This window comes from Halichoerus grypus, chromosome 1 (assembly GCF_964656455.1).
Source record: "Halichoerus grypus chromosome 1, mHalGry1.hap1.1, whole genome shotgun sequence".
NCBI classification, from domain to species: Eukaryota; Metazoa; Chordata; class Mammalia; order Carnivora; family Phocidae; genus Halichoerus; species Halichoerus grypus.
Genome location: NC_135712.1, coordinates 122,476,353 through 122,502,094, shown reverse-complemented (window position 1 = coordinate 122,502,094; position 25,742 = coordinate 122,476,353). Strand labels below are relative to the sequence as shown.

The window sequence follows — 25,742 nt, the reverse complement described above, 5'->3', positions numbered from 1 at the left end:
TTTGCAAATATAAACAAATATAAAGCTATAATATTCACCTTCTGACTTTTTAAAAGATATTTTTTTTTAACTTCTTTACTTTTTCTGGAGTATGTAGCAAAAGGAGCTAGTAAGTACCCAGTTTGAATGAACTCACAAGATGGAGACTTGGAAGAAGATAGGATAGCTATTTGAGGAGAGGGTAAAATAATCTTGCTTGCTCACCGCAAGTGAGGCTTCTAGGGACATCCAGGGTCCCCCAGGACAGAGCCTTGGTCAGCTATCTCTCCTAGGCAGATTCTCAAGCTCCTCAGAGTTACCCTTTCTCTGAAACTCTCCTAGGCCACTCCCTCTGATGTAATATCTGGGTTTGGACAGAAAGGAGGGAGCTGTCTGGGCTGGCTCCTCTTTTCTGAGCTGTCTGGGCTGGCTCCTCTTTCTAGAACAATTCAGTCTTCACGGCAACTCAGACCTCAGCTCCAACATCTGCATTCTGAAGCAAGGATGGCTGAGATGGGCAGAATGCTTCATTCTGGAAGGAAACAATGTCCCAGGTCGAGCTGAATCTGCCAAACACAGACCCTCTCTGTGGTTTTAGAAGAAATCTTGACAAGTCTTATCATGTGGTTTTTCTACGCCTTGATACCTTGTTTACTCATAGGTAAGTATGAATTAGAATATAGCCAATAGCTTGGGATTCAAATATAGGTTAAGAAGGTGAAAAATACTTTAGCAGAGTTTGGAGTTTCAATATATGTGTAGAACATCTTATGTCTGTTTTTAAGAATGTTTCTCACATCTTAAACCTTCATCCCCACTCACAAAGCAAAAGCCTGCCTTCTGTTCAGAAATCTCATTCCTAATGATCACAGAACAATTTGGAAAGATAAAGTATCAAAACAGATAGTCTAAAGATTAGCAGAGCTCCATGCATTTTATTATTTATCTCATCTGGTTTTAAAAGTACAACATGGTTATCTTGGTTTTTCTGTGTGTGCCTTGGAGATGTTAACTGTAAGGACAGGTTAAAGTAAAATAAAGATTCTAACAAAATATACATGAATAAAAGGCTTAATTGGCAACCTTAATATTGGGTATAAGACTTACAAAAATTGGATTTCTCCTGGTCACTGCAGAAAAAGTAGCGGTTAGGTACTCCATAGCATTTTAAAAAATTTGGTTTGGGGTATTTTCCCTACCAGTAAGATTACATAATTTTCTCTGCTCCATTCCTGGCTGCGTACCTACATGCTTTGTTGTTCCAAAACTGAAGCTCCTTAGTCTTTGATGTTTCTTCATGTCAAAACACTTTCAAGAGAAATTTCTAATTTTAATGCTCCAAGTTACTGGGCGCTTTGCAGTGTTGGTGGGAGCCTTGAGTACTTTCTGTCTTCTCTTTTTTCTTTCTTTCTTTCAACACTGAGGACTAATTGTTTTAGTTTAAATCAGGCAACAAATTAGTCTAAAGCGATTTGCAAATGTTTAGAATGGCTTTAACATCAAATTTATAATGTCCCTTCTTAGCTCAAAAACTTTGCAGTTCCCAATTGTTCAGCACATGGCATTCAAGTCTGCTGTTTGTTTCATGACCCAGCCTATTCAGGCCTCAACTCTATTCCCCACTGTTCTTTGACAACAAATAGGAACCACAGGTAGCTGCTGTCTTTACAATTGACCTGTAACACCCTCATTTCCTCCTCCCAGCTTTATGATTGTTATTTCCTACCAAAGCACCATCTCCAGTTCCTTTCCCCATCTCGAGCCCATACTCCCATCATCATTCCCTCCCCCTTTAGACTCTTCCCAGACTTCTCTCTCCTTTGACCCTTGACCCCACATACTCTGCTTAGGTGGGTTACTTCTGTTTCCTGCACTGGCCTGAGGGAAAGGCCTGGACATCTTTTCTGGTGTCCTCACAGCTGCTAGCATAGGCTAATCATGTTGGTTATCTGGTTAGTTAGCTGACTGACTATTGGTGAAACAAGTTGCCAGAAAAACACACCCCCACTAAGCCAGAGGGAGAATATGGGGAGGCTAAATGAGAAGGGGAAGGCTCAACATTTTTTTTCCGGATTCTTTTTCTTTTATTGAGGTGTAATTGACATATAACATTATATTACTTTCAGGTATACACCATAATGATTTGGTATTTGTATATATTGCAAAATGATGACCATAATAAATCTAGTTAACATCCATCATACATAGTTATGTAACCGAACCAATGTGAGTTGGCTCCTGACGAGTCAGAAACTGCACCAAGTTAATTTGTTGCACAAAGAAAACTTTTATTTGCAGCAAATAAGGAGATCATGGTGAATGGCTTCCAAAGCGGTTACTCTCCCAGGGTGAATGGGTTCTTTTTGTTTAGAGTTAGAATGAATATTTTAGATAGGAAAGCCCTGTCATGGTATATAGAGGTGGGCATAAGGTTGCACATGTGCCTTAAGGAAACATGCCTAGGCCCACATTGTATGTTATATAAATGAGGCAAGTGCTCCTCCTTGGGCGGAGATTTTAGTATTACAATGAAGTAAAGGTAATTGCTGGTCATTCCAGAGGTCACTCCATGGTCCATCTGCGTAGGCACTAGCCTGGGGTTTAGCTCAAACAGTCTGGGTGGTCTGGGGCAGTGGAAGGTGTTGTCAGGGCAGTCGCCATCCCCTGGGTGTGGTTTTGGGTTTCATTTGCCTGAGTTAAGAGGTAAGCCAAAAAGAGAGCTTAAAGGAAAAATACAAGACGAAGGTTAGTGAGTATATAAGCAGGTGGGTAGTAAATGGCAGGTCTTGGAGTCTAGCTGGTGACAGTTACACATTTTTTTTTCTTGTGATGCAATACAGTACTATTTAAATACTTCAAAATATGCAATACAGTATTATTTAGTCACCATGCTGTGCATTACATCCCTAGCACTTAACCGATTTCACTTAAAACTGGAAATTTTTACATTTTGACTCCCTTCACCCATTTTTAAATTTGACATTTTCTTCAGTGAGGCAGTCCAGTCTTTTAAGCCTTTCCTGAAACTCCTGTTTCAAACAGACCTGGAAATGAGTGTGCTCTTCTGCCACCTATAAACCTATACAGAAAAAACAAAAACAAACCAGTAGAGGAAACCACAAGGATGTCAGAGCCAGAGAGGCCTGTGTGAGTTTTGACTCCATCGCTTGCTAGCTCAGTGACTATATCATACAACTTCATTTTCTTCATCAATGAAATGGTTAAAAAAAAAAAGCCACCTTGAAATTGGGAGGTGTTTTAATTAAATGAGATGATGCAAACAAAAGCACTCCGAAGATGTCAATGTGTGCCACCCCCCCATGTTAATTATTATTATCTGTGGGTTACGTAAACAGATGGTGTTCTCAGCAAATAATTGCTTTAGCTGAGGTTGCCTTTGTGCAATTTTGACTATTTCCTCTGGATGGTGTAGGTGATTGCAATGAATTCTGCAAATTCTAAATGAACTTCTGTTAGTTACTCTAGATCCCTGGACAGATGGGTAGAAGTTCTTGCTCACCTTTATAGAATTCATTTGCCTTGCCCTGACCCTTCCAAATGATAGTGTGTGATTCAGGAAACTGATCCCTGCTACCACCACCACCACCACCACCACCACCACCACCACCACTCCCACTACTACTATTTCCACTACTACTACTACCGACAACATCAATAACAGTAGCAGCAACAACAATCACAGTGGCCATTTCTGAGCTCACACTGTGCTCTAGTTTAGCAAAAATGTTCTCTTGACTTCTCACAATCCTGCAAAGTACGTGGTATTATCTCCATTTTACATACTATGAAACAGAGATTCAGAGAGGTTCAGTAATTTGCCCAAATGTATACATCTAGTAAGTGGGAGAATTGAGATTTGACTCTGGTTTGGCTGGTTCCAGAGCCTGTGCTCTCTGCAGAAGCTGAGACACTGAAGCAGGCTAGGAAAAGGGAGGACAGACAAAGTACAGGGAATAAAGATGCTGCTACCTTTTCTGAGCATTTGCTATAAGGGCTATTAGAAGTAGAAGTGGCAGAAGGGGACCCAAATGAAGGAGCTGATAGTAGACCCAGTGGGAGGAAGCCAGCATTGGCATCATTCTAGGGAGGAGATACAAGGATTTCTGCCTGGAAAATTTGCCCAAGGGCTTTGAGGTGGGTAGCCTTTACTTAGCAGCAAAACTGTCTAATGTAAGATAGATAGGGGATTAGGAAAAAGGAAGTCAGGCTGAGGCTAAATTCACTAAGGGAGCCAAGACCTGATTCACTTACTTAGTTTTCATTCATTTGGTATTTCTGGTACCTTCTGTGTGCTGGATTCTGGGCTAGGGGCTGATTATAGAAGAACAAATTGGAGTCCCTTGTCTTCAGGGAACATAGAGCCTGCTGGGAAATACATTTAAGTCTTTGACATTTGGGAACCTAACATTATAGTTTCAGCTATTCTTTGGCAATGAGAGGTAAGGTCTGCATTAGTGGTACTCAGTCTCAAATGCACATTGTAATCACCTGGGGAGCTTTTAAAACTATGAATGCCTGGGTTTCACAGCCAGAGATTCTGACTTAATTAATCTAGGGTGCTTCCTGGGCATTGGAATTTTTCAAAACTCCTGGCTGGGGCTCCTTAGAGAAGTGGTTTATTCCAGGACTGGGCAGAGAAAATACAGGACAAGTCTGGAGCATTTGTGGTAAGTAAGAAAGTACTCAAAAAAGGATGGAGTCCTAAATGAAATGAGTATTCTGGATTGGATCCTGGATTGGAAAAAAGAACATTAGTGGAAAAACAGACGAAATTCAAGTAAGTGTAGAGTTTGGTTAATGGTAATGTACCAATGTTGGTTTCTTAGTTTTGACAAATACATCATGGTTATGTAAGATGTTAGTATTAGGGGAAGCTGGGTGAGGATATGTAGAAACTCTGTGTGTACTGTCTGAAGTTTTTTCTGTAAATCTAAAATTATTCCAAAAATAAAAATTCTATTAATAAAAATAACATGTAAAAAGAGATTGAGGAGTGGGAGTAAATAAAAAGGACAGAAGAACCAATCTGAAGGGGCACCTAGGTGGCTCAGTCCATTAAGCATCTGCCTTCGGCTCGGGTCATGATCCCAGGGTCCTGGGATAGAGCTCCATATCGGGTTTCCTGCTCAGCGGGTAGCCTGCTTCTCCCTCTCCCTCTGCCACTCACCCTGCTTGTGCTCTCTCTCTGTCCAATAAATAAATAAAATCTTAAAAAACAAAACAAAACAAACAAAAAAACAATCTGAAAGAGCTCCCAATGGCCAAAGCTGGAATAATTTAACAAAGTAACAATAGAATAAAATAAATATTCATGACCCCATACTAATATAAGTAGTTGAATGAATGAATGAATCAATAAATGAGTGAATAAATAGTGGAGAAGGAACAGCTCTTCCTTACAGAATTCCAATTAATAAATAGTAAATCATGGTTAATTAGAACATCACAGCAATAATTGTTGCAATAATAGCCACTAGTAAGTGCTAAAATTAATGGATAAAAGTTTGAGAAGCAGAATATTCACACAGTGTCAAAGTATGTCCCCTAAGTTATTTATTAATTATAAAGGGGGAAAATGGTAACTTTTATAGTAGAGACACCACCTTAACCAAGTGACCAAGGTTAACATCACCTGCAATAAGACATTAACATCATGTACTCCCTGTGAATACATGCTAAAAATGTATTACCTCAGTCAAATTATGGGAAAATATCAGACAAACTCAAACTGAGGAATATTCTACAAAACAACTGACTACTACTCTTTTAAAATTAACATATAATGTATTATTTGTTTCAGGGGTTCAGGCCTGTGATTCATCAGTCTTATATAATACCCAGTGCTCATTATATCATGTGCCCTCCCCAACGTCCATCACCCAGTTACCCCATTCCCCTACCCCCCGCCCCTCCAGCAACCTTCAGCTTGTTTCCTGAAATTAAGAGTCTCTTACGGTTTGTCTCCCTCTCTGATTTTGTCTTGTTTTATTTTTTCCTCTCTTCCCCTATGATCCTCACATGAGTGAGATCATATGATAATTGTCTTTCTCTGACTGATTTATTTCACTTAGCATAATACCCTCGAGTTCCATCCATGTTGTTGCAAATGGTGAGATTTCATTTTTTTTTTTTTAAAGATTTTATTTATTTATCTGACAGAGAGAGAGATAGCGAGAGCAGGAACACAAGCAGGGGGAGTGGGAGAGGGAGAAGCAGGCTTTCTGCCGAGTAGGGAGCCCGATGTGGGACTTGATCCCAGGAGCCTGGGATCATGACCTGAGCTGAAGGCAGACGCTTTACAACTGAGCCACCCAGGCGCCTGAGATTTCATTTTTGATGGCTGCATAATATTCCTGTGTGTGTGTGTGTGTGTGTGTGTGTGTGTGTGTGTGTGTCTTCTTTATCCACTCATCTGTTGTTGGACATCTGGGCTCTTTCTGTAGTTTGGCTATTGTGGACATTGCTGCTATAAACACTGGGCTACACATGCCCCTTCGGATCACAACATTTGTATCTTTGGGGTAAATACCCAGTCGTGCGATTGCTGGGTCGTAGGGTAGCTCTACTTTCAACTTTTTGAGGAACCTCCATACTGTTTTCCAGAGTGGCTGCACCAGCTTGCATTCCCATCAACAGTGTAGGAGGGTTCCCCTTTCTCTGCATCCTCGCCAACATCTGTCAGTTCCTGACTTGTTAATTTTACCCATTCTGACTGGTGTGAGGTGGTATCTCATTGAGGTTTTGATTTGGATTTCCCTGTTGCCGAGTGATGTTGAGCACTTTTTCATGTGTCTGTTGGCCATTTGGAAGTCTTCTTTGCAGAAATGTCTGTTCATGTCATCTTGATTGGATTATTTGTTCTTTGGGTGTTGAGTTTGATAAGTTCTTTATAGATTTTGGATACTAGCCCTTTATCTGATATGTCATTTGCAAATATCTTCTCCCATTCTGTCAGTTGTCTTTTGGTTTTGTTGACTGTTTCCTTTGCTTTGCAAAAGCTTTTATCTTGATGAAGTCCCAATAGTTCATTTTTGCTTTTGTTTCCCTTGCCTTTGGAGACGTGTCTTGCAAGAAGTTGCTGCGGCCAATGTCACAGAGGTTGCTGCCAGTGTTCTCCTCAAGGATTTTGATGGATTCCTGTCCCACATTTTGGTCTTTCATCCATTTTGAGTCTATTTTTGTGTATGGTGTAGGAAAATGGTCCAGTTTCATTCTTCTGCATGTGGCTGTCCAGTTTTCCCAACATCATTTATTGAAGAGACTGTCTTTTTTCCATTGGACATTCTTTCCTGCTTTGTCAAAGATTAGTTGACTGTAGAGCTTGAGGGTCCATTTCTGGGTTCTCTAATCTGTTCCATTGATCTATGTGTCTGTTTTTGTGCCAGTACCATACTGTTTTGATGATTACAGCTTTGTAATAGAGCTTGAAATCCGGAATTGTGATGCCACCATCTTTTTCAACATTCCTCTGGTTATCCGGGGTCTTTTCTGGTTCCATACAAATTTTAGGATTATTTGTTCCATTTTTTTGAAAAAAGTTGATGGTATTTTGAATGTGTAGATTGCTCTAGGTAGCATTAGACATTTTAACAATATTTGTCTTCCAATCCATGAGCATTGAATGTTTTTCCATTTCTTTGTGTCTTCCTCAATTTCTTTCATGAGTGTCCTATAGTTTTCTGAGTACAGATCCTTTCCCTCTTTGGTTAGGTTTATTCCTAGGTATCTTATGGTTTTGGGTGCAATTGTAAATGGGATTGACTCTTTAGTTTCTCTTTCTTCTGTCTCGTTGGTATATAGAAATGCAACTGATTTCTGTGCATTGATTTTTATATCCTGCCACTTTACTGAATTCATGTATGAGTTTTAGCAATTTTGGGGTGGAGTTTTTTGAGTTTCCACATAGAGTATCATGGCATCTGCAAAGAGTAAGAGTTTGACTTCTTCTTTGCCAATTCAGATGCCTTTTATTTCTTTTTGTTGTCTGATTGCTGAAGTTAGGACTTCTAGTACTATGTTGAACAGCAGTGGTGATACTGGACATCCCTGCCACGTTCCTGACCTTAGGGGAAAAGCTCTCAGCTTTTCCCTATTGTGAATGATTTTCATAGATGGCTTTTATATTGAGGTATGTACACTGTGAAGAGTTTTAATCAAGAAAGGATGCTGTACTTTGTCAAATGCTTTTACTGCATCTATTGAGAGGATCATACGATTCTTGTCCTTTTATTTATGTAGTGTATCACATTGATTGATTTGCAGATGTTGAACCAGCTTTGCAGCCCAGGAATAAATCCCACTTGGTAGGGTGAATAATCCTTGTAATGTACTGTTGGATCCTATTGGGTAGTATCTTGCATCCATGTTCATCAGGGATATTGGTCTGTAATTCTCCTTTTTGATGGGGTCTTTAGCTGGGTTGGGGATCAAGGTAATGCTGGCCTAATAAAAAGAGTTTGCAAGTTTTCCTTCCATTTCTGTTTTTGGAAACAGCTTTAGAAGAATAGGTATTAATTCTTCTTTAAATGTTTGGTAGAATTCCCCTGGGATGCCATCTGGCCCTGGACTCTTGTTTGTTGGGACATTTTTGATGATTGCTTCAATTTCCTTGATGGTTATGGTTCTGTTCAGGTTTTCTATTTCTTCCTGGTTCAGTTTTGGTAGTTTATATGTCTCTAGGAATGCATCCATTTCTTCCAGATTGCCTAATTTGTTGGCATACGGTTGCTCATAATATGTTCTTATAATTGTTTGTATTTCTTCAGTGTTTGTTGTGATCGCTCCTCTTTCATTCATGGTTTTATTTATTTGGGTCCTTTCTCTTCTTTTTGATAAGTCTGGCCAGAGGTTTATCAATCTTATTAATTCTTTCAAAGAACCAGCTCCTAGTTCCGTTGATCTGTTCTACTGTTCTTTTGGTTTCTATTTCATTGATTTCTGCTCTAATCTTTATTATTTCTCTTCTGCTGGGTTTAGGCTTTATTTGCTGTTCTTTCGCCAGCTCCTTTAGGTGTAGGGTTAGGTTGTGTATTTGAGACCTTTCTTGTTTCTTGAGAAAGGCTTGTAGTGCTATATACTTTCCTCTTAGGACTGCCTTTGCTGCATCCCAAAGATTTTGAACAGTTGTGTTTTCATTTTCATTTGTTTCCATGAATTTTTTTTAACTCTTCTTTAATTTCCTGGTTGGCCCATTCATTCTTTAGTAAGATGCTCTTTAGTCTCCATGTATTTGAGTTTTTTCCAACTTTCCTCTTGTGACTTGAGTTCCAGTTTCAAAGCACTGTGATCCAAAAATATGCAGGGAATGATCCCAATCTTTTGATACTGGTTGAGACCTGATTTATGACCCAGGATGTTATCTATTCTGGAGAATGTTCCATTTACCCTCGAGAAGAATGGGTATTCTGTTGCTTTAGGATGGAATGCTCTGTATATATCTTTGAAGTCCATCTGGTCCAGTGTGTCATTCAAAGCCCTTATTTCCTTGATCTTCTGCTTAAATGATCTGTCCATTGCAGTGATTGGGGTGTTAAAGTCCCCTACTATTATTGTATTATTATCAATATGTTTCTTTGATTTTGTTATTAATTGGCTTAAATAATTGGCTGCATCCATGTTAGGGGCATAAATATTTACAATTGTTAGATCCTCTTATTGGATAGACACTTTAATTATGATATACTGTCCTTCCTCATCTCTTATTACAGTCTTTGGTTTAAAATCTAATTTGTCTAATATAAGGATTGCCACCCCAGCTTTCTTTTGATAAAGTCTGTTAGCATGGTAAATGATTTTCCACCCCCTCACTTTAAATCTGGAGGTGTCTTTGGGTCTAAAATGAGTCTTTTGCAGAGAGCATATCGATGGGTCTTGCTTTTTTATCCAGTCTGATACCCTTCGTCTTTTGATTGTGACATTTAGCCCATTTACATTCAGAGTAACTATTAAGAGATATGAATTTAGTGCCATTGTATTGCCTGTAAGGTGACTGTTACTGTATATTGTCTCTGTTCCTTTCTGGTCTATGTTAGTTTTGGTCTCTGTCTTTGCTTAGAGGACCCCTTTCAATATTTATTGTATTTGTGGTCTGGTGATCACAAATTCTTTTAGTTTCTGTTTGTCCTGAAAGCTTTTTATCACTCCTATTTTGAATGGCATCCTAGCTGGATAAAGTATTCTTGGCTGCATATTTTTCTCATTTAGCACCCTGAATATATCATGCCAGTCCTTTCTGGCCTACTAGTCTCTGTGGATAGGTCTGTTGCCAATCTAATAAACCTACCATTGTAGGTTGCAGATCTCTTCTCCCAAGCTGCTTTCAGGATTTTCTCTTTGTCTCTGAGACTCGTAAGTTTTACTATTAGATGTCGGGGTGTTGACCTATTTTTATTGATTTTGGGGGGTTCTCTGTGCCTCCTGGATTTTGATGCCTGTTTCCTTCCCCAAATTAGGGAAGTTCTCTGCTATAATTTGCTCCAATATACCTTCTGCCCCTCTCTCTCTTTCTTCTTCTTTGGGGATCCCAATTATTCTAATATTGTTTTATCTTATGGTATCACTTATCTCTCGAATTCTGCCCTCGTGATCCAGTAGTTGTTTATCTCTCTTTTTCTCAGCTTCTTTATTTTCCATCATTTGGTGTTCTATATCACTAATTCTCTCTTCTGCCTCATTTATCCTAGCAGTTAGAGCCTCCATTTTTGATTGCACCTCATTAATAGCCTTTTTGATTTCGACTTGTTTAGATTTTAGTTCTTTTATTTCTCCAGAAGGGGATTCTCTAGTGTCTTCTATGCTTTTTTCAAGCCCACCTAGTATCTTTATAATCATTATTCTGAACTCTGGTTCTGACATCTTACTAATGTCCATACTGATTAGGTCCCTGGCAGTCAGTACTGCCTCTTCTTCTCTTTTTTGAGTTGAGTTTGTCCATCTTGTCATTCTGTCCAGAGAAGAATAGATGAACAAGAGAACAAAATACTAAAATGGCAACAGCGACCCCAGAGAAATATGCACTAAACAAATCAGAAGAGACCCAAAACTGGGAGGAAAAAGAAGAATTTAATCAGACAGGTGAGCAGAATAGAGCAATACACTGGATTCTGTATATTTTGGTCTGTTTTTTAGAAAACTAGATCCCAAAGTTATAAAGAAAGAAAAACTTATATATGTACAAAAATAAAATTAAATACAATGAAAGGATAGAATGTAACTGTAAAAATGGAAATTAAAAGACAAGAAAATCAAAAGAGAAAAAGAACAACAACAATAATAAAAAAAAGGATATAAACAGACAGGTGAACAGAACAGAGCAATACACTAACTCCTGAGTGTATTTTGGTCAGTTTGTTAGAGGAAACTACATCTCAAAATTGTAAAGAAAGAAACACTTCTATATACAAAAATAAAATTAAATACATTGAAAGGATAGAATGTAACTGTAAAGATGAAAATTAAAAAGAATTGAACAAAAAAAAAAAGGAAGAAGAAAAAAAAAGAGAATATGATCAGGCGGGTGAATAGAACAGAGCCATATACTAGATTTTCGGTGTATTTTGGTCTGTTAGAAGAAACTGCATCCCAAAATTTTAAAGAAAGAAAAACTTAAATAAGATTAAATACAATGAAGGGATAGAATGTAAATGCAAAAATGAAAATTAAAAGAGATTTTAAAAAGGAGTTGATAAAATAAGTTCGTTGAAAAGGGGAGAAGAAAAATTAAAAAATAAAGAAAATTAAAAAAATTAAAGTTGAAAGATTAAAGAATCATGGGAAAAAAGCTATGATTTCTATGTGCAGTATTCCCCTAGTGCTGGAGTTCTGCCGTTCTCATTGATTGGTAAACTTGGTCTTGGCTGGCTGTTCTTGCTGATCTTCTGGGGGAGGGGCCTATTGCAGTGATTCTCAAATGTCTTTGCCCTGGGCGGAACTGAACCACCCTTGCCAGGGGCTAGGCTAAGTAAGCTTCTCTGGTTTGCTCTATGTGGCTTTTGTTCCCTGAAGGCTTTCTCCGTGCAGCTTTAGAGGACAAGAATGAAAACGGTGGCTTCCCAGTCTCCGGCCCTGGAGGAGCCAAGAGCCTGGGGCCCCACTCCTCAGTGAGCCCTCAGTTTTCTCTCTCTCCCTGGTCTCCCGCCGCACTCTGTGCTTCTCTGGCCTGTGACCAAGCGTTTCTATCTCAGGCACGTGACCCCTTGGAGTTTCCAAACCCAGCAGATTCCTGCAGCGCACTCCCAGGCTGCTCCTCCCAGGGGAGGAAGTAGGGTCTCCTCGGTTCTGCCATGGATCTAGGTTTATGGCTACGGTGAACTGAGAGCCCACTCCTGGGCTCACTCTTTGCAGCCAGCTTCCCTGCTCTGATACCTGGGAGCTCTGCCACACCTCAGGCACCCCTGGTCTTTCTGTGACCCTGAGGATCCTGAGACCCACTGTCCCGGCGAGGCCCCCCCCCTCACCCTTAGCTGCCTGAGTGATGTCCCAAACTGGAGCAGACTTCTAAAAGTTCCGATTTTGTGCTCTGCTGCTCTATCACTTGCCAGTAGCTGGCTCCCTCCCCCATCGGTCTATCTTCCCAAATATCACCTCAGATTCACTTCTCTGAACGTCTTACCTTCCAGAAAGTGGTCGCTTTTCTGTTCATAGAATTTCTGCTGTTCTTTTCTTTGATCTCCGATTGAGTTAGCAGGTGTTCAGAATGATTTGATAGCTATCTAGCTGAATTCCCTGGGACCAGACGAAATTAAGGTCTCCTCCTCCTCCGAGATTTTGGATTCTTCTCCCTGACTAGTACTCTTTTTTTTTTTTTTTTTTAAGATTTTTATTATTTTGACAGAGAGAGAGACAGTGAGAGAGGGAACACAAGCAGGGGGAGTGGGAGAGGGAGAAGCAGGCTTCCCGCTGAGCAGGGAGCCCCATGCGGGGCTCGATCCCAGGACCCTGGGATCATGACCTGAGCCGAAGGCAGATGCTTAACGACTGAGCCACCCAGGTGCCCCTGTGACTAGTACTCTTAAAGGTAAGATCACAAAGACAAAGACTGAGAACAGATTGGAGGAGACTAACTAGATATGATAACCAAATGTGGGATCCTGGATTGGTTCCTAGGAAAAAAGAAAGGACATTAGGGGGAAAACTGGTCACATTTAAATGAAGACTGAAGCTTCATTAATGATAGTGTACCAATGTTAATATCTTAATTTTCATATTATGTTATGGTTATGTATACATGGAAGGCTGAAGTAGAGGGTATATGGGAGCTCTCTGTACTATTTTTGCAACTCTTCTCTAAGTCTGAAATTATTTTTTTAAGATTTATTTATTTGAGAGAGAGCGAGAGCACGTGAACGAGTGGGGGGAGGGGCAGAGGGAGAGAATCTTTCAAGCTGACTACCCGCTGAACAGGGAGCCCACTGGGAGGCTCAATGCCATGACCCTGAGATCATGACCCTAGCTGAAACCAAGAGCCAGATGCCCAACCGACTGAGCCACCCAGGTGCCCCTAAGTCTGAAATTATTTAAAAATAAAACTTAACAGGGGAGCCTGCGTGGCTCAGTCAGTTAGCATTGGACTCTTGATTTCGGCTCAGGTCATTATCTTAGGGTCCTGGAATCGAGCCCTGCATCAGGCTCTGCGCTCAGTGTGGAGTCAGCTTGAGATTCTCCCTCTCCCTCTGCCCCTGCCACTCCCCCCGTGCTCTCTCTCTCTCAAAATAAATACATAAAATCTTTTAAAAAATAAAATAAGACTTAAGGAACAAAACAAAACCATTTCTCTAGTGATTCTAATGGGCAGCCAAGTTTGAGAATGGCTTCTGGACCCATGTTTCTCAAACTTTAATGTGCATATGAATTACCTGGGGATCTTGTTAAAATGCAGATTCTGGTTCAGTAATGCATAGGTTGCGCCTCAGAGTCTATATTTCTTTCTTTCTTTTTTTTTTTTTAAGATTTATTTATTTATTTGAGGATGGTGGGAGGGGCAGAGGGAAAGGGAGAGAAGAAGACTCTCCGTTGAGCATGGAGCCCGACTTGGGGGACTGGACGCAGGGCTTGACCTCCCAACCCTGAGATCATGACCTTAGCTGAAATTAAGAGTCTGATGCTTAACTAACTGAGACACCCAAGCACCCTGAGAGTCTGTATTTCTAATAAACTTCTGGGTAATGTGATGCTGCTGATCCAAAGACTGTACTTTAAGACCATGAAGTATTCTATCACTTTCCTGAGGCATGAATTTACACACCTTTTGAAGCTGGGATGTAGGCATTAATTACTCAAGCAGCAAGTGGTACCAGCAGCCTGCTTAGCAGCCATGTCCTAGTTCAGCATTGGTCTTTTCTTCTTCTGGTCACATACAAAGTAATTCTCTTGCAATAATTGACTATGTTTGAGGAAGAAATTTGAGCACATAGTGTCAGTTTATAGTACCAATATCCTCTATAGTGCAAGCCCCATGTTGTAGGCAGAAAAATGGTTCTCCAAAGATGTGCATGCTCTAATTACTGGAACCTGTGCTATGTCACCTTCCATGGAAAAAGGAATTTTTTTTTAAAAGATTTTATTTATTTATTTGACAGAGAGAGACACAGCGAGAGAGGGAACACAAGCAGGGGGAGTGGGGGAGGGAGAAGCAGGCTTCCTGGGGAGTGGGGAGCCCCATGTGGGGCTTGATCTCAGGACCCTGGGATCATGACCTGAGCCAAAGACAGACACTTAACAACTGAGCCACCCAGGCGCCCCAGAAAAAGGAATTTTATTGAGAGAGAGAAATAGAGAGCATGAGGGGGGGAAGGGTGGGGCAGGGGGAAAGGGAAAAGCAGGCCCCACTGAGCAGGGAGCCTGACGCAGGACTTGATCCCAGGACCCTGGGATCATGACCTGAGCCAAAGGCAGACACTTAACCAACTGAGCCACCCAGGTGCCCCTGGAAAGAGGAATTTTAAAGATGTGACTAATATTAAGTATGGGATCTTGAGATGGGGAGATTATCCTGGATTATCAGGGTGGGCCCAATCTAATACATGGGTCCTTAAAAACTGAGAACCTTTTCTGGATGCAGTGAGAGAGAGATGGGAAGACAGAAGAGAAGGCAGGAGAAATTTGAAGCATGAAAGGGATTCAATCAGCCATTGTTGACTTTGAAGATGGAGGACGGGGGCCTTGAGCAGGAATGTAGGCGGCCTCTAGAAGCTGGAATGTCAAAGAAACAGATTCTTCCCCGGAGCTTCTAAAAGAAATGCAGTCCTGCCAACTCACAGGCTCCTGGAGACCTGTGTCAGACTTCTGACCTACAGAACTGTAATATAATAAATCTGTGTTGTTTTACAAGATGCTAAATTTGTGGTAATTTGTTACAACAGCAATAGAACACTTAATAAGCTGCAAGAGAGAGAGAGATCAGCACTGTGAATGAAGCTCTGTGCAAAATATGTTGCTTAGTTTTGCCCACACTGAATCTTAATAGGTCACTGTCACCAGGCTCAAGTCCCTGTTGGAAACACCCAAAGGAGCTCCACCCAGTCATCTTTCTTAAGATACTTGAGTCAGACTGCTAGAATGAGAAAAGGACAATGTTCTATAGGAACAAAGCACAAATATTTCCAAGGAACCAAAAGATTATACAGAGGGTTCCAGCATCTCTCTCCAACTCTGGTGAGAACCCTCATCCAACGTGGCTGAAGATGTAATTCTTCCAGGTTTGTCACCCTCCTTGCTGTGGCTAGTCTGTCCTTCCTGCTCACACTTGAAGTTTACTCTCCTCTTTCCCCTTGCCTATACAGTGGAGCCTTGAACAACACACCAATCCTGGTGCAATAAAAAATCCATTGTAACTTTTTTTTTAGATTTTTAAAAAAGATTTTATTTATTTATTTTAGAGAGAGAGCGCACGAGCAAAGGTAGGAGCAGAGAGAGAGAGACTGAGAGAGAGAGAGAGAAGCAGACTCCCTGCTGAGCATGGAGCCCCACTTGGGGCTTGATCTCACCACCCTGAGATCATGACCTAAGCCGGAATCAAGAGTCGGATGCTTAACCAATGAGCCACCCAGGTGCCCTCCCATATAGCTTTTGAATTCTCCAAAACTTAATTACTAATAGGCTGCTATTGACCAGAAGTCTTACCAAGTCTTATCATAAACCGTTGATTAACACATATTTTGAATGCTATATGTATTATATCCTCTATTCTATAATGAAGTAAACTAGAAAAAAGAAAATGTCATTAAGAAAGCCATAAGAGAGAATACATTATAGTATTGTACTGTATTTATCAAAAGAGATCTGTGTATAAGTGGACCTGCGATCCCAGGACCCAGAGATCATGACCTGAGCTGAAGGCAGATGCTTAACCAACTGAGCCACCCAGGTGCCTCAAGAAGCAGCAGTTTTCATTTTGATACAGGAATGACACTGAGTATTTTGCCCATAATCAAGTTAGATTTGGAAATTCACAAGTAGAAGAGAGTAACGCAAGTGCAAATTATTGCATTAACATAATGGGGCTACCTAAAAGTTGGAACATCTTTTGCTGTTTTCCCGCCTGGGCGCCCCCACATGAAGAAAGACATACCCAGTAATTCAACCTCAGGGTGTGTTGCTTAAATCCTTGAGTGCCCTAATCATCAGGTCACTCTCCCTAAACAGGTCGCCGTCACTGATTTAATTGACTGGATCGAATTGTAGAACTTTATTTGTTTTTCCTAGGTACATTTCATATTGAGTTTATCCCATCATGATCTTTTAAAATATATCCTGTCATTCAGATAATCATAATTAATACAATTTTTTTAGGTGTGATGACTTCATAGTTGTATTTTTTAATTGAAAATTTGTTGAGGAAAATCTGGATTCATATGAAATTATAAGAAATAATACAGGGAGCTCAGGTTCCCCCAGTGGTATTTTGCAAAATGATAGCACAATATCACAACCAGGATTTTGACATCATTGATATAATCCCATCTTATTCTGATTTCTCCAGTTTGACTTGTACTCATTTGTGTATATAGCTTTGTGTATTTACCACCACAGTTAACATACTGAACTTTTCCAACATCACAATGATAACTTCTGTTGCCTTTTATAACTATACCCACCTCCCTCTTACCGCTTTCCCTTCCCCACTGTTACTAACCCCTGGTAACCACTAATCTATTCTCAATTTCTAAAATTTTATCATTTCAAAAATGTTATATAAATAGAATCATATAGTATGTAACTTTTGGGATTAGCTTTTTTCATTCAGCAAAATTCCTTGGAGATTCCCTAAGTTGTTTTGTGTATCATTAGTTTGTTCCTTTTTATTGCTGAATAGTATTCCATGGATGGATATACTATAGTTTGTTTAACTATTTAGCTCTTGAAGGACGTATGAGCTAATTCCAGTTTGTCTATGGACATTTATGTGCAGATCTTTTGTGATATAAGTTTTCATTTCTTTGGAATAAATGCCCAAGAGTGAAATTGCTGGGTTATATAATAATCACAAGTTTAGTTTTATAAGAAACTGCTAACATATTTTCCAGAGTGGCTAATACCATTTTACATTCCTACCAGCAATGTGTAAGTGATCCAGTTTCTCTGCATCCTCACCAGGCTTTTTTTTTTTTTTTTTTTTTTTAAATTTTAGCCATTCTGATAGCTGTATAGTGCTATTTTATTGTGGTTTTAATTTGCATTTTCCTAATAGCTAAGGATGTTGAACATCTGTTCATGTACTTTTTTGCCATCTGTATGTACTCTTCAGTGGAATGTCTCTTCATGTCTTTTGCCCATTTTCTAATTATTATTTGCTTTTATACTATTGAATTTTGAGAGTTCTTTATATGTTCTAGACATGAGTCCTTTGTGAGCTACGTAGCTTGCAAAGATTTTCTCCCACTCTGTAGCCTCTCTTCTCATTCTTTTAATAGGTTCTTTTGCAGAGCAAAGGGTTTTAATTTTGATAATGTTAAATTATAAATTTTTCCTTTTATGAATCTTGCTTTTGGTATCAACTCTTTGCTTGGCCCTGAAAATTTTCTTAATGTTTTTTCTTAAAAGTTTTAGAGTTTTACATTTTACATTAAGTCTATGATCCATTTTGAGTTCATTTTTAAATAAGGTGTGGAATTTAGGCTGGGATTTATTAGAATTATTATTTGTCTTACAGATGTCGTATTGCTCTAGTATTGTTTGTTGAAAAGGCTATCCTTCTTCTACTGAATTACTTTTGTACCTTTGCCAAAAATCATTTGAGCATATTTATGTAGGTCTATTTCTGGGACCTCTATTGTGTTTCATTGATCTAAGTGTCTATTTTTTTTTTTTTTTTTTTTTTTGCCAAACCATATAGTCTCAATTACTGTAAGTCTTGAAATTGGGTAGATTTATTCCTCTCGTTTTATTATTTTTCAAAATTGTCTTAATTATTCTAGTTCCTTTACCTTTTATGTATTTTAGAAAAAACTTGTCTATATCTACAAAAACCCTTGATGGGTTTCGATAGGAATTACATTAAACCTGTATATCAATTTGGGGGAAATTACCGTTTTAATTATGTTGAATTGCCCCATCCATCAACACAGTATGTCTCTCCATTTATTTAGATTTTCTTTGAAATCTTTCACCAGCATTGTGGAGTTTTTTCCATACAAATCCTAGATATGTTTTGCTAGGTTTATACCTAAGTATTTCTTTTTCTTTTTTCTTTTTTCTTTTTTTTTGAGTGATTGTCAATAGTATTTCTAACTTTGGTGTGTAAGTGTTCATTGTTAATATGTAGAAGTACAATTAATTTTTTGTTTATCTTGTATCCTATGAATTTGCTGAACTCACTTATTAGTTTTAGGAAATTTTTGTTTTGTCTTGTTTTTTGTAGATTACGTGGGGTTTTCTTTCTTTTTTCTTTCTTTCTCTCTCTCTTTCTTTCTTTCTTTCTCTCTCTCTTTCTTTCTTTCTGCTTTTATTTTTTTTAAGTATTCCTAACACCCAATGTGGGGTTCAAACTCACAATCCTGAGATCCAAAGTTGCATGATCTACTGACTGAGCCAGCCAGGTACCCCAATTCCCTGGGATTTTCTATATAGCCTATCATGTTACTGCAGACAGGAGGAGTTTCATTGCTTCATTTCCAATCTGTAAAGCCTTTTACATCTTTTGTTTGCCTTATGGCAGTTGCTACAACTTTCAGTACTATGTTGAATAAAAGTGGTGAGAGTAAACATCCTTACCTTGTTCCTGATTTTAGGGGGAAAGCGTTTAGTCTTTCGCCATTAAGTAAGATACTAGCTGTAGGTTTTTTATAGATGATCTTTATCAAATTGAGATAACTCCCTGCTGTTCTTAACTTGAAGAGAGATGTTTTCTTTTTTACTTCATGAATGAGTGTTAGATTTTATTGACTATGATTTTTCTTCTTTAGTTTATTGATATGGTGGATTACATTAATTGATTTTCAAATGTTGAACTAACCTTGCATACCTGGAATAAATCCCACTTGGTCATGGTGTATGATCTTTTTTATACATTATTGAATTTGTATTGCTGGTATTTTGTTGAAGATTTTTGCATCTAAGTGCATGAGATATATTGTTCTGTTGGGTTTTGTTTTTGTTTTTAAAAACACACACTATCTTTGTCTGATTATGGTTTCAGGGTAATGCTTGCTTCATAAAATAAGTTGGAAAGTTTTTCTCTTCTATTTTTTTTTAAGAGGTTGTATAATATTGGTGTTTATTTATTTATTTATTTTTTAATAAGTGGTGGCATTCTCCAGTGAAAGCATCTGGGCCTGGAGATTTAATTTTTGAGAGTTTAAAAATCACTAATTATAGTTGTATATTGACATAGCTATATAATACCCATATATCTGACTAGAGAAATGTGTTGTATACTTTACCAGAGGAAGGATGTTGGAGAGGACCATGCTCCACCCTCCTGTGCCATCCCACTGCAGCTGGCTCTTTTCCTTTTCATCCCTTGGGTGATTGCAAAGTTGAGTGGGGAGGGTAGAAAGCCTCCCTATGGGTACCCCAGGTGTTTCCTTGCAGGGCAGGCTATGGATGCTGTGACTGAGATGGAGGTGTATCACCAGGGTCCTACATCAGAGAAGAAAGGGCATCAGGCGGGATGTCCCCAGCAGCTCCCCATCCCCTCGTGGTCACAGGGCTTGATAACGAACAACAGGTGCCAATCTGGAGACAGGCACAGAGATGAAAAGACCCCGGGTGAGGGCCCCCATTCCTCCCACACTGTTATCGATGTTATCACTGCAGTTGTAACAGCAAAGGGAGGCAGGTGTTAGGCATTAAAAGAGAAGTGTGTAAAAGTGGGAGGAGAAGGGCCATAACAGAAGATCCAGACTGCACCCTGGGCTGCATGCAAGGATGGACCCCAGGACTGCCCACCTCCTTAGGAGTGCAGGTTCATTTCCACAGGTCTCTTTGATTCTGCGTGAAAACTGCAGACCCACTCTGGGCACACTCTGGGCACACCACACACACCTGTGTGAGGAGATGTGTGGGTCCCACCTGGCTTAGGGTCCTGTGGTCTGCCTGGTGGAGCCTCTGATCTGGCTTGGTGCCCTTCTGGATTGGACTCATTCCACAGCAGACCTGAACCTGCACTTCCCAGCTGGCAGCTGATGCCCCATTTGGCTTCTTGGGGGATGTGAAGGGATGTGTTTTCGTCCCCGAGGATGGCAGTAGCGGAGAAGGAGGTAATGAGAAAGTGGCAGGAGCCTGCATTGGTTTGGTCACATGGTTCGTAAGTGGCAGAGCCAAGGCCTGCATCTAGGTGGATCTGATATAAAAGTTGCAAATAATGTGCTTCAGTTTTCTCATTTGTACAATGGAGAAACCAATGGTCCTTACCTCATGAAGATTATGATCATGAAGATCAAATGAGATAATCATGTAACAATCTACCATGTGGCCTAGATAGAACATAGTAAGTACTCATAATATTAGCCATTATTATTATTAATGTTAATATGCCATTTATCACCAAAGGCAGAATTACAATGACGATAGCAAACATTTAACATCAACACAAGTATGATGAAATTAGAATTGTTTCTCATTCATTAACATGTGAGGCCTTTCATTAGAAACTAATTTGAAGCTGTGACATTCCTCTGATACGAACCCACATGTCAGCCTGTCTAAATGCCTCAAACCCAGATGGAGTGACCGTCCTGCCTGCCCCTCAGAACCTCTCTGTACAATCAACCAACATGAAGCATCTCTTGACGTGGAGCCCAGTGATTGTGCCTGGAGAAATAATATACTATTTTGTCGAGTACCAGGGGTGAGTTTTTTTGCTTCTAATTTTTCTCCCTTTAAAGAGTAGTTGATTCCTGGAGGTACAGTCCTCATTCCAGAGCTCAAGGAGACTTTGTGAGCCCAGAGATAGGTTATTTCCCATGAACTGTCTCCTCCTCTGCATGGGCATTAGGACAGTTGAAGAAGCAAGGAAAATTGTCCTGTGGATTTGACCATGAACTCTCTGGGAATATAAGTGTGTATAAACACATTTTGGTAGAGCTTCTTTTCAACAGTGAGCCAACTGTCCAATGCTAAAGAAAATCTTGAGAAATGAGTTTGACTCTGACTTGAGGTGGATAAATCATTGGAGATGCAGATCCTTTGGAAGTGGGAGGAGACCTCAGTTTTCCTGACTTAGAGCATGTCCGTAGGAACCAAAATAAATCATGACCCTAAAGGTCAGCTGGACCTGGGGCCAAGCAGGACTCTGCTCTTCTCCAGGTGTCCAGGCTCTGAGAGCTGTTGAGGAGGGACAGGGACCCAGAAGGCGCTCAATCTGTTTCATGAACAGTAAATACAAACTGAGCACTTATGTGTGTAGACATTCCTCTAGACTCAGGGGTATAGTTGACAAGGTTTCTAGATATGGGGAGCTTACATTTAGAAGAGGAGACAGACAGTAAAAGGGTAAAGAAATATATACACTAGATCTGCACTGTCCAGTGTGGTAGCACTAGACACAGAGAGCTATTTAAATTTAAATTTATTAAAATTACATTAAATTAAAGTGTCTGTTTTTCAGTCATACCAGTCACATTTCAAGTTCTTGATAGCCACACGTGGCTAGTGACTACCATAGTGAACAACACTGATATAGAACGTGTTCTATTGGGCAGCACTGCTCGAGGTGGCCTCAGATAGTATTCCATGCTAGAGGAAGCTAAAAGGCTGATGCAATAGAGAGTCGACTCTGAGGCTCCTTTTAATTAGGTTCAGGTGTGATGAGCACTGGATGTTATACTGAACTAATGAATCATTGAACATTATATCAAAAACTAATGATGTACTATACCTTGGCTAATTGAATTTAAATTAAAAAAAATTAGGTGGTCAGGGAAGGTAGGAGGTGATGTTTTCTGAGGAGGTGATGTTTAAGCTGGTATCTGAAGGACAGGAGGAGCCAACCAATGAATAGCAGGGATGGAACATTTGAGACAGTGAACAGGCAGTCAAAGGTCCTACGGTAACAAGAGCTCGGCATGTGGGAGGAATGGCAAGGAGGCCAGTGTAGAGGGAACATCGTGTTTAGGGGCAGAGTGAGAGAGAAGGCCAGAGAGTCTTCCAGGCCACAGGAAAGAGTTTGGATTCCATTTTGAGTGCTTTGGAAGTCATTAAAGAGAGAAATGTCACGGTCTGTTGAGTGATGAATGGTTTGAAGAATGGCAGGAGTCGAAGCTGGAAGATCAGTCAGGAGACCATAGCAAGGCCAGGGATGACAGCAGCTGAGATTGAGGGGATGCTGCAGAGATGGAGAAGCCAGGACAGCCTGGGGTTTATGCCTACGTTTCCCTTGTTTGGTGATAAAAGGACTAAGAAAGAATGGATGGTTGGTGAGGGATGAGAGTGGAGGAACTGGAGTGTGGAGCAAATGCTTGTTTTGCTGACCCATAAAAAGTAGGTGAATGAAGCAGTTACTTGCACCTGTCATTGAGCCTGGGTAAAAGGGGCTGGTGTGACGCTGTGCCCTCCCCTTCTTGGCCAGAGAGTATGAGAGCCTGTACATGAGCCACATCTGGATCCCCAGCAGCTGGTGCTCACCCACTGAAGGTCCTGAGTGTGACATCACTGATGACATCACTGCCACTGTGCCGTACAAGCTCCGTGTCAGGGCCACCCTGGGCTCACAGACCTCAGCCTGGAGCACCCTGCAGCATCCCTTTAACCGAAACTCAAGTAAGGCGCTTCTCTTCTTACTCTCCCACTCCCATTGGCCTCATCTTCAGGAACCAAATTCGCTGAGACTGTCAGGATTCTTGTTAGCCTCAAACTGGCCTTGCAAAGCCAGAGTACCATGAACACACAGAGTCCTAATGGGTCCATTTAAAAAATTACCAACTTCTTCCCACACACCCTCTCATTTTGAAAGAGACTTTGGAAGTCATTCCTGACTGTCTCTGTCGGGGTCGGCAGGTGGTGGGGAACACGGAAAGAAAGCTGTTCTGAAGTGGGGAGGTAGAGCTAGCACTGCTTCTTCCTACCTTGATCGTGCCTCAGTACATCTTACATTGCCTCCCATCTGGTGCCTCCTTAACCTTGTCTTTGTTGCCTGTGTGAACAGCTTCTTCGTGCAATAGGATCTATACATTTATCAGACTCACCAGAAACCGTCACTGGGAAATGAATAACTTTTCTACAGTAATAGTACCTGGAAAATGAGTGAGAAAAAACTATGGGAAGAATCCAGATGCGTGGCCAAATATGGCAAGAGTGCAAGTAATGGCCAGTGTATAAAAGGGTGTGTTTGTTTGGGGAACAGCAGGAGCAAGGGCTGGTCACGTGGTGAAGGGCTTTGACATGAAACTTATCAAAATCAGTAGAGGGGAGTCATGGAAGAAGAGGGGGTTTAGGCCAGGTCTGTTTTCTACACCAATCTCTCTGAATGCTGTGTGGAAAGTGAACTGAAGTAGGACAAGTCTGCAGGGCAGGGGAAGAGTGAGGAGGGCATTGTCATTCCAGCTGAGCCAAGGCTGGTCCTGATCCTAGAAGTGAGGGACAGGACAGGAAGGAGAGGACACATTCGAGAGACGTGGCTGAGTTAGAAAGGACAGAGCTTGGGAACCAGTTATTGGGAGATGGAGTGGGGAGAGACAATGATGCTGTCCAGCTTCCAGTTGTGGTTGGTGAGAACGTCATCCAAGACAGAAAACCCAGGAGGAATAGGAGACACTCCTGGCCTTGGGCTCTTTGAGATCGAGGCTCCTACAAGACAGATGCCACAGATGTCTGATTGGCAGCTAGAAATCAGGCCCTGGGGCTCAGACAGGCCAAGATCAGATACAACACAAAATTAATAGCTAAAGGCTTGGGAACAGATGACATTGTCCAGGGAGAAGATATGAGGACAAAGAGAACCCAGGACAGGATCCTGGGAAACCTCGGGGCTTAAAAAGTGAATGGAGGGAATGGCAGGTAGCATCATGGAGGGAAGAAGGGCTGCTGATAGGTCTGAAGGAGGGCCCTAAATGGGTCTTTGGGAAAATGGCTTCATGGAATATTGGGATGGCGGTGGGGCTGCTAGGTGGAGGATTGAGTGGAGGGGGCAAGGAGAAGGTAGCTCCTCCTCTGAGAGGCACAGGCAATAATGTGACCAGGTTGGAGCTGGGGGAAAGGCAAGGGAAAAGGCCTTTGGTGATCTCTGTTTTCTTGATGTAGCTGAAGATCCTCTGCTGTGAGTGAGGACAAAGAAAGGTTTGGGGCAGCATCTATAGTAATAGGATGAGTCAAACGTTACTGAGGAGTATATAAGATTGGGTAGAAATCAGGAGGATTCAGCAGGTCAGGGAGCCCAAGCTGGAAGGGGCTGAGGAAGGTGAAGACAGATTTGAAGGGGCAGTTGGCCCTCTAGAGTCAGACAGGTATAATTCAAATCCCAGCTCAGCCACCCGATAGCTGACTCGCTGCCTCCTCACCTGTAGGTAGGGCCTCGCTGGGTGGTTTTGGGGACTATATAAGGTGAGATGTGTAAATGTTCAGGGCAGTGCTGTCCTAGCATAGCACTCAGCTATTGGTGAGTGTTCTATTACTATTGCCCAACGGATGCTTGGAGCCGAGAGCCAGAGAGCAGAGGAGGGAAGAGGTGGGGGCAGAGTGGGACCACCAGAATGGGATACCGATAGGAATTTTGGTGCAAAATGTGGGTTTCTCTGCCCAGGCCTCTCTCCCCAGTCACTGGGAGGATACAGCAGAGGCAGTGGGATCCCAGTGCAAGGCACTGGGGGAGGCTGAGGGCCACTGGAGGGTGCAGTGCCCAGGCAGCACCCAGCACCACCTCTCTTCAGCTCCTAGGAGCCTGGGGCTCTAGTCAAGACCATTGCTGGGAACTGGCAGCTATCATTGGAAAGGAAGGTACAGGTCAGATGGAGCTAAAGTGCTTATAAAACTACATGGGCAGGGGCGTGCAGTAACAATTCGTGCCTGAGAAGACCAGTATAAACAGGGTCTTACTGCAGGAGAAGCTGAGGAACAGGAAAGAGCCTCTGGATCTGCACCAGAAGGTAGAAGATGTCATCCTATGTGATCCGTGTGCAGGCAGAGTTAGCTATGGAGTGAGGATGGAGTCCTGACTCCTATAGGGGCATTACATCTGTTCTTTTGTCTTTGAAAAAGGCCACCCCAACTTCTCCGCAGGCATGTGAAAAATCTTGTTTTAAGGCTCTTCTGAAAAGGCTCTCCTCTTCAGGGGAAGCCTTGTTGAGAGCAGAGGTTCTTCACCTTGATTA

At 41.1% G+C, this 25,742-nt stretch overlaps 1 protein-coding gene across 3 annotated transcripts in view; it reads left to right on the top strand.

Annotated features, from left to right (window-relative positions):
* The first annotated feature begins 410 nt into the window (after positions 1 to 410).
* Positions 411 to 25,742, top strand: part of IL20RB (interleukin 20 receptor subunit beta) — a 40,043-nt gene continuing 14,711 nt past the window's right edge. For 2 of the 3 annotated variants that reach the window (XM_036080947.2, XM_036080946.2), the window contains exons 1-3: positions 411 to 640; positions 21,160 to 21,286; positions 23,006 to 23,196. In XM_036080947.2, the coding sequence (XP_035936840.1) occupies positions 601 to 640; positions 21,160 to 21,286; positions 23,006 to 23,196 (358 nt within the window). In that variant the 5' untranslated portion in view covers positions 411 to 600. Of the gene's footprint in view, positions 641 to 15,855; positions 20,697 to 21,159; positions 21,287 to 23,005; positions 23,197 to 25,742 lie in introns of those variants that run through there. The other variant, XM_078071486.1, reaches the window with a different exon arrangement.